The sequence below is a fragment of the Monopterus albus genome, unplaced genomic scaffold (genome assembly GCF_001952655.1).
Source record: "Monopterus albus unplaced genomic scaffold, M_albus_1.0 scaffold509.1, whole genome shotgun sequence".
NCBI lineage: Eukaryota > Metazoa > Chordata > Actinopteri > Synbranchiformes > Synbranchidae > Monopterus > Monopterus albus.
This window is the reverse complement of record NW_018128389.1, coordinates 33,716-43,240: the sequence shown is the minus strand read 5'-3', so window position 1 is coordinate 43,240 and position 9,525 is coordinate 33,716. Positions and strand designations below refer to the sequence as shown.

At 41.7% G+C, this 9,525-nt stretch overlaps 1 protein-coding gene across 1 annotated transcript; it reads right to left on the bottom strand.

Moving 5' to 3' along the window:
- Positions 1 to 1,998: 1,998 nt before the first annotated feature.
- LOC109952879 (dnaJ homolog subfamily A member 3, mitochondrial-like) lies at positions 1,999 to 8,607 on the bottom strand. Its single transcript, XM_020588188.1, has 12 exons — positions 8,355 to 8,607; positions 6,926 to 7,062; positions 6,605 to 6,688; positions 6,325 to 6,525; positions 5,994 to 6,146; positions 5,699 to 5,846; positions 5,444 to 5,508; positions 5,205 to 5,333; positions 4,383 to 4,498; positions 3,829 to 3,923; positions 3,249 to 3,387; positions 1,999 to 3,074 (listed from the first exon to the last, which is right to left on the bottom strand). The coding sequence occupies exons 1-11, from the start codon at positions 8,557 to 8,559 to the stop codon at positions 3,263 to 3,265; spliced, it is 1,458 nt and encodes a 485-aa protein (XP_020443844.1). The 5' UTR covers positions 8,560 to 8,607; the 3' UTR covers positions 1,999 to 3,074; positions 3,249 to 3,262.
- Positions 8,608 to 9,525: the final 918 nt, after the last annotated feature.

The window sequence follows — 9,525 nt, the reverse complement described above, 5'->3', positions numbered from 1 at the left end:
AGCTTTAATTGCCTTTAATTGACTTCGGTAGTCTGGCTGTCTGGGACATAGTCTGCCACTTAATCATGTTGTAAAGGACTTTGCTGTTTGTCTGCTCCCTATTTAACTTAATGTATGAGGCGTTGAATACCAAGCTGTTGGGTGAAAGCTGTTTAGCTCCAGTCTTTGACACTGTCCAAATTGATTTGGAAAGATCTTCAGCTGCTCCAGAAGGTTCTAAAAATCATCTGTGATTTTGTCAGAGTGCAGCGCAGGGTGTTTGTGAACATGCTTTAGTTGCTTTACAGCCTACCAAAAACCTTCTGACTGTGTAAATCATCACACACCAGCTGGCAATATGGAGCTGCTGTAGCTCTAGTTGTGTAGTTAAGCTAACCACCATTCTCTTCTTTGCATTATGTATCTTGAGGCTAAGTTAGTTTACATAGTGAACACATGGAGCTTAGCATCCTAAACTGATCTACGGAGCAGTCATTAGGAAACATTTCACTGTGCATACCATCATGATTCACATTGCTAAAGGTTTAACTATGTGTGTCACACAGATACACATTCAATCTGGCTTCATTTACTGTTTGCATGAGCTCCCATCCTTATTACCTGCTGGTCATGGCTTCAAGCCATGGTGATCCAAACTGCCAAGCAGGAAGTGAGAGCATCCGATTGGCTTTGTAGCACAGGGACTCAAACTGAACCATGTTAGTTGTAGAGCAAGGGAGGGGATCTGTTGTTATGGCCTTGGAGAGAAGTGCTGCAGAATGTTGCAAGCTGTTCTGCAAAGACAACAGGCCTCAAACAGTCCTTAGTGTTTCACTTCAATAAAGCTTGTTCAAAGTTTCATATGCTTAAGTTTATTTATGCTACACTATATACTGTACATGACCAGTTTGGATATTCTAGTAGCATGATTGTTTTAATCTATTTGTGTGCTTTTTGATTTCCTTGTGTATGACCCAAGAAGCATCTTGTAAACTCATATGGGTATCTCTTGGTGAACGACACCATTTGAATAAACATATCCCTTCATATTAATCTGATATGAAGAAAATGACATGGTTTTTCACCCTGAAAGGATTTAGAAAGATCAGTAAAACGAAACATAACAACCTACTCATTGTGACATAATGTAATGAGTGAGGAGTCATTTATAATTACTGTGGCGTCATAATGACTGGGAATGGTTTTGATTTATACCATCCCAAATCTTAGAAAGAGGAGGAGGCTCACAGTGCCTTAACTTTAAATCCACTTACTAAATGTAATGTTGTATTATGTTTTTAAACATTTATTTATATAGGTTTGTCTCATTATGAAGCACTTCTGGCACTGAACAGTCAAAGATCAGGAGCCTCTCAGTACGGAGAGGAGAAGAAGGCTCCCTCGTTTACTTTTACTCCTGGATTACTTTCAAGCCCAAGTATGACTTTTGGCACCGCAGCCATTTACCTGATCTGGTGTGTAACACTGATTACCCCATACGTTTTCAGTTATTGATTCTTGTTCAACAAAGGGTGGCATGAGGACCAGTAATGACTTGGGCTCTTAAGAGCTGAATCTGATGTTATCTGTTGATTAAATACAGATACATGTGGTGTATTGTACATGTTACATCCAGTCAATAGGACCTGCAAATAACAAAAATGATGGACCATTAAAAACCCCTAATTTCAAGAGCAGTTTAGTATGATTACAGTCTGCTCTGTCTTGTTAATGTATCTGTCTCTGTACTGGTGCAACCAAGACCAGCCTTTCTGCATTTACTACTTGGCAACAGAATGAGAGGACAAATTAAAAAAACATTTGATATATTTGACAACAATGGCTTACAGTGCTCAACTACATCCCTTTGTAGCTTTTAAGAACCATGTTCAAGAGAACAAAAATGCAGACAGTGAGGTCTTGTGGTTAGCAATGCATGCAAAACACATCCACAGCCACAAGCCTGCTCTGTGTCACTGTGACTTTGTATTATATCATAAACCTCCCTTAGGAGGTACCACAAGTCCTGTTTACAAAGACCGACCATCTTGAGTACAGTTGGAAAAGCCCGGTCTGATGTATATGTTCCCGCTGACCCTCACAAATGCTTCTGTTCAGACAGAGCGGTTGGCTGGAGACGTCAGTCAGAGGGCTGCTGTCTGAACACGGAAGCTGCTCGGTGCCGGATTTTAGTGAATACGAATGCCTTTACTGTTGGGAGATAATGTTCAGAGACAATGCACAGAGTAATAGCCTAATTTTTCTAGATTGTAATAAAGTAAATTCTAAAATTTAGTAAACAGTAGAAAGAGTAAATGATTTATAGTTATACACACCAGTTGTTGGTTTACAGGCATTTCTCTGAAAGAACCAATAAAATCTTAAAAATAACAGCCAGAGGTTAAATATTCATTTATTGTACTGATGACTGTATTCTCTACACCCTGTAGACACACTTCACATTGCTCCATGTTCAGATGATCTGTTGTGCACTAATTTCAAGATTACACTAAAAAATGATTAATTATTCAAACATGTAAAACTTGAACGCTGTTTGCATTTGCTGTAATCACAGTACCAAATTACACAGCACTTTTTAGCAATTCTCCTAAGAATGTACAGTGGTGGGATACAGAGAATGATAATACAACTGTCATGTTATAATTTAGTTCCTAAAACAGTACAATTTATTGCTTTTCATCCAGTTACCCATTGTAATTGTCTTAATTACTCTTTTAACCTGTGTGTATTACTTTATTTGCTCTTCTTACTTGGCTGTATTTTATAGTTACTGTCAGACGAGCACTACGTGACTTAGTGAACAGCGCGGTTTGACGCGCAACAAGCAGGGAGGACAGTTACACTACAATTCCTCTCTATAGTCGCCATCGTGTTTCTCTTCCAGCAGTTTTGGAGGTTCTCAGTCCGAGCACCCATCTGTGGTGACCGGCTGGTGGCATGTAGGTGGCCTATTTGCCAACCGCAGCTTCAACAGTGTGTGACTGCGCCAACACAAATACCACTCTGCCTCGCTCAGACCCCAAACCAGGAGGAGACAGCATGGTCAGTGGCCTGCTCTTCTTTTATTTCTTTACCTGTAAAGGTAAAGAAATTGGTTAAAAATAAATAAGTAAAACTGTTCAAAATAGAAATAGAGAACTGTGGTGCAAAATGTCTACCACAGTCACACTGCAGACAGCATGATATTTAAAATTTAACTCAAAACCACAGATCTATCAGGGAAGATGTGAGATAACTGAAGCTCTCACCTGCAGCCTCAGTGTCAGCTAAACATTTTTTTTAGTTTAGAGAAGAAGCCTCCCTCGTCCTTCTGCTCCTCCTGTTTGTCTTGTCCTTCCTCTGAGCTGGTTGTCTTCGCAGCAGAGCCTGAAGTGCTGCTGCCCCCTCCTGGACACAGACACATACTACATCAGGTGAGGGCACTGACTGAGACACATGGGTTTATTTTATTTTTTTCCTCTCTGTCACATTTGGTGAAGGGAACTCTCAGAAGAATCATACAAACAACATTACTTTCATGTTGCCTGGTTGCTGGTTTTTAACTCATGAAGAGCAGCAAACAGACAGAGACACTGCGTGGAGGTCAGAGTCGATGTGGACTGAACCAACTTTAGCATGAATTCACAGTCAGAGTTCTATGTCACTGCTTCTTATGCATATAGATGTGGCTGACAAACATGAGACTGTCAAAATAACGCTGTCTTACATCAATGTCTACATCAGGTTGCTGATTATTTGGTTGATGTGTTGATTCAGAACGATGGGTTGTTGCACCCCTACTAGGTGGAGTGATGTTTTGACTGAATGGAGTTGAACTCTAGATCTGACCTGCAGATGGACTGACACCGATGACTGTCCCCTGCACATCTGTCTCCTCTTCAGCATAACTCAGCAACAGAGAGCGCTGCCTACGAGTCAGCTTCCTGCAGGAAAGACACACCGGGGACACAAATTAATACAAATCTTGAGAAACCTTTTTCTTATGACTACACCATTCTACAGATCTTGATAACATATTAAATGTTTGTGGCAGCTTCACGTTCTGCATAAGAAACTAGGGTTCTGTGGGTCCTACTAACACTCAAGTGAGCAACATGTAATAAAAAAAATAACTAAAATGAATAAATCATAAATTAGTTGATGCACAGATATTAATCTAGGACAACTATGATTAACTAATGTATTTACCTGAAGATACTCTACATTAAGAAAGTGTGTGTGGCCTTGTTTACATATACATGTGGGGATGAAAAACTGGGAGCACGCTACTTTGTGGGGACCAGAAGTCACTTTTGGGGACCGGAGGCTGGATCCCACAATGTCCGGATCCTGTAATTGACCATGGATGTGTGTGTGTGTGTGTGTGTGTGTCTGTGTCTCACTTGGGTACTCGGATCTTGATGTTAACATAGTGATCACCGTAGCTGTAGCTGTTCATCCTTCGAATGCCTTTCCCCTGCAGCCGGATCACCTGATCCGCTTGGCAACTGGGGGGAATCTGCAAACACAGACAACTAACTTTGAAACAGAAAACTGAAGACAGCCAGCAGGATCGTTGGCGGCCCTCTCCCCTTCCTGATGGAGATCTACCAGAAACGCTGCATTCGCAGCACTACAGCCATCATTAAAAACCCTCACCACCCTTCTCACAGCCTGTTTGCCTTTTGTGAACATGCTGCTTACAAGAACAGTCCTGAACAATATATAGCACTTTAATGTAATTGTGAACACGCTGTTTAACTGTTGTATGCTTTTATTGTTTATTATTTTTAGTTTGGATTTTAGCACTAGATTATATATTTATTAGAAACATGCGATGCACTACTATCAGCTGGTGAGAAACAGTATTTCATTTTTTCTGTGTACATCCTAGTCAGAAGAGTATGTGGACGGATGGATGAATGTCGATTCTTGAAACAGAGCACAGACAACAGAGAGACTAGCAAGTGTCTGGTAGACACGATACGAGCTGTCATTCAGCGGTGAATTGGAACACCACATTATTACAGAGAAACACACATAAAAACAATGTCAAAAATCACACTTAGCATGTATGTAACTTGGACATTAAGTAATCAAGTACCAGTTGCAAATGCATTCTAAATAGGGCTCCAATCATCAATATTGTTCTGAAAGTGAATCGAGGGTGATGTTGTATGTATATTATATAGAGTGTATGTAGCGCAGCACCGATTCCTACACACCATTATGCTGATGGACTCGTACAAGCCCTGTGTTGTGGCTGTGCCTCCCAGGATGGCCTGAGCTACAGAGATGAACACGTCTGAGTGGATGTCTGCTCCGCTCCTCCTGAACACTGGGCTGCTCTGGACCTGTTCAGATATAACACACCAAAATGATGTAACATCAAACTCTAACACTACTCCAATACAGCGCTCGATTTCCATAACTTCTTAAATGCTTGAAAACAAACAAAACTCACTCTGAATGTGATGAGAATTTCTTTTTGCCCTACTGACATGCATACTGTCTGACCATTATCCACTCCTGTGAGAACATACAACAGAAATGACGATTTTAGCTCAGTGTATTTGTGAACACAAGATCATCCAAATCAGAGGCAACAGCACTCAAAGCAGTTTGGCTCAAGATGAAATACATTGTGATTGTGAGAATATATGCATTTTTCTTATCTGTGGATATGTTTTACTTGTGAGGTTCCAGGATGAAAACCTACCAGCAGGTACAGGTACAGTGACTGTCTGCCTCTTCTTGGTCTGGCCTGAACCTCGGCAGAGAAGGCAGGGTGTGATTATAATGGATCCCTTCCCATTGCAGCGTCGACAGGTGCCACGCATCATGAAAGGCCCCGTGCTGACTGACTCCTGCAGGAGACAAAACACTGACTGACTGATAGCACACTGTGTAAAGTCCTGAGAGGGACTTCAACCAGACTAAAAATAAAAGCCTGAAGTGCTTAAACACAGCTCCACAGTTACAGGCCAGCAGACACATCTTGCTCTGAGACTCACAATGCCAGTGCCGTTGCAGTAGTGACAAACTGGCATCTTGGTGCCCGGCTCGTTGCCCTTCCCATTACACCTCGGGCAGGCGTCCTCAATGTTCACACTCAGCTCCTTATTCGCGCCCTTCGCTGCCTCCGCAAATGTAAGCTCCATGACAAACTATGGAAAGACAGAGGAAATGTATGTATGACATTACAACTAAACCACTGACATTCACACATCAATGATCCGTTACATTTAATGCATGTGCAGTATTTATAACCGATTATTACGGAAATAACAAAAAAGATTTAAATGGCAAAATAAAAAACGTAAACATCAAGCTGCGGGTCCTGACCTCAGGCCTTTGTTCAAACATGTTGCCAAAGCCCATTCCTCCAGTAAACTCTCCAAAGATCTTCCTGAACAGCTCCTCAGGGTCTATAGTGGCCCCCCCAGCTCTGTAGTACTGCTGCTGGCCTGCCCCTGCTCGACTGGGGTCGAAGCCTGCTGCTCCGTATGTGTCGTACTGCTTCCTCTTCACCTCATCACTCAGTACCTAGACACAGGGTTTGGAAAAGGTCTGAATAACAATAATTCTGAATAATTCATGACACAATATGTAGTTTGTTTTGTACCTCATAGGCTTCAGCCAGCTTGGCAAACTTCTCTTTGGCCTCTGGGTCATCTGGGTTAGCATCCGGGTGGTACTTCTTAGCCAACTGGAGAGGAACGAAAATAGACATAAAGGAACACAGACCAAAAAATGAGAGAAAAGATGTGAGCGAGCACGAGAGAGCATCAGAGTCAACCTCTTTCCAATCTCGGGCTCGTGATCCTGTTGTTTGTTCATGATGTACAAATAATTCTTCTTAGCCACGTCTCATCTGTTTTTAAACCGAATAATGATGAACTTAGTAAACTATTTCAATCTTGGTCTCATTAAAAATGTCTCTGACCTGGTAGTAAGCCTTTTTGATGTCCCTCTGTGAAGCAGTGCGAGAGACACCCAAAACTTCATAGAAGTCCTGCTTGTTTGCCAATCTGCTGCTGGTGTGGAGAGAGTGGCAGGTAGTGACACTGGGACATCTTGACCCTGCAGAGGAAAGGACACAAAAAGCACTTCTTAAAATCAGGAGGACTACAATCAGAGGCTGATGGTATCTGCAATACTTTAACGGCAGAGCCTGTTTTGTTGCACAGCCCCAAGAAAAGACAGAGTAAAGAAGGCGCCTGTTAAATGTAGCTGTGAATCATCAAGGTCCAAAACTATTTAATTTGGGCCCTTGGTGCATCAGCTATGAATACATGTCAGAAAGTCACACAAAATGACATCCAGGTTCCTAAGTGTATTCCTGTCAAACTCCTGGAAACTGTTTTGTGCACTTCCTGAATCTCAACAGCAAAGGTAAATTTAGGAAGACCTGTGGATTCACAACACTCACATTTACTAGAAATATCATTAAACTAATATAATAGCCTAGTCATAAAGAATGTATATGAACTGCACGTGTACCGGTGTTTACCCAATGCAGCATGACTGTATACACTAAAACTTTAATTGTTTAGACTATCACACATTACGTCAAGTGAAATTCTTTCTGTTGTATGACAATGAGCCCAAACAAACATCCTGAGTCAAAAAGGACACCTTCAGGGGAATTGATGCTGTTTTAAAAGGCAACCGTATAATGTTATTTGCTAATTAAAAAAATATTCATACCATTGTTATCGAACACACACTCACTTTACTTTAGTGCCAAAAGCTTTTGCACATGCACTAAAACGGAAACATGACCCAAATGATTTACTTTACTAAAAGTGAATACTACTCCATTTAACACAGATGTCACAACGCAAAAATATATTACAGTTTGCAAATTAAAACAGCAGCAAAAACCTGTGCCAAGTATGAAAAGCAAAAGTAGTTATTGTGAAGAATGGCTCCATTTTGTATGGGACTTCACAGCAGTAATGCATCAAGGTGTACAAATCTTGAACATTCTGCAAAGCTCCCATCTAAAATTTAACTCCACTGGCAATATGGTCTGTCAGTCTGTTGTGGCAGCAGTAGCGACATGACCATAGAAAACCAAATTACGCTGAGACCAAGGCCTTGTGGCCCACTTTGTTTCTGATGTAATAACACTGCAAAACAGTAACAGCCAGCAGTTGCATCATTCCTACAGTAAGGCTACCCAGCCTTGGGGGGACTATGCTAACCATTAGCTCTAAAGCTAAGATTTTCACATTACAAAGCCTGGACACCTGGAGCCTGAACATTTAAACAGACTACTAGCATTGCAAAAAACTATAGAGGTCTAACGTTAGTACCGATATAACAGTTACAAAGTCTTTGAATGTTATGCTAAATTTTAGCTATCTCACCTGTCAGTCCTCTCAATGTCACGGCATTTCCATGTCTCCAGGAGCTCAAACTAACCGTTACCGAACACCGACGTGTCTGCGATATCGTCGGTGAACACACTCTTGTATGCCTTGAGGTGACAACAAGAAAACAGCCGCTACGGTGTCCAAAACAAACTGGTAATGCTAACCAGCGTGTAGTCAGCCAGGCTGCGGAGGACGCCATTTTTTACGTCACTGTCGGTGTCGACCGGCTCAGAGCTGGTCTGCGCATGTGCGTGTTATTATCGAGCACTGAGACTCACCGAGGACCCCTGCTGGACGTGTTTGGAACTGAATTAAGTGTCAGGCTGAGCTCCTATTCACCCTAAGACGGCTGAACCTGCTCCTCTTCTTGGTGGTGCATTCATGTGCTTCTGAGAAACCTGCTCCTCTTCTTGGTGGTGCATTTATGTGCTTCTGAGAAACCTGCTCATATAATAAAATGTTCAGCTTTATCAGCAGGAGGTTTTCTTCAAAGGGTAGAAAAAGTGGCAAAGACCAGTGTGGTTAACTAAGATGAATTCAACAAATCCCAAGTTTATATTATAAGCTGTGGTATTTTATTTTATGGTAAGGGCGGCACAGTGGTTAGCACTGTCGCCTCACAGCAAGAAGTTTCTGGGTTGAGCCCCGGCTGCCCCGGGGCCTTTCTGTGTGCAGTCTGCATGTTCTCCTAGTGTGGTTTCTCTCTGGGTACTCTGACTTCCACAGTCCAAAGACATGCATCTTATCTTGACTGGTGACTCTAATATGCCTGTAGGAGTGAGTGTACATGTTTATCTACATGTGAACCCTATGATAGACTGGCAACCTGTCCAGGGTGTACCCAATGTCAGATGGGATTGGCTTGGCCCCCCCATGGCCCTGTTCAGGAATAAGCAGTATAGATAATGGATGGATGGATGTAAAAAATTCCCTCCCAAAAGAAACAAATACATTTTTGTTATACTAAATCATGTTGTTTTTTTGTTTGTGCTGCACCACAAAACCAAGGATGAGAGAAGCACAGTTACAGTGTGTACACAACCAAGTGTTCTGATAAAAGATCTAATTACTTATCATAAGTGAAGCATGGGCATTTGTACATACAAAATACAGTGGTGGTAGAATCACCACTGATCCTAAAAAAGTAAAAGTAGCTTGTTAAGTC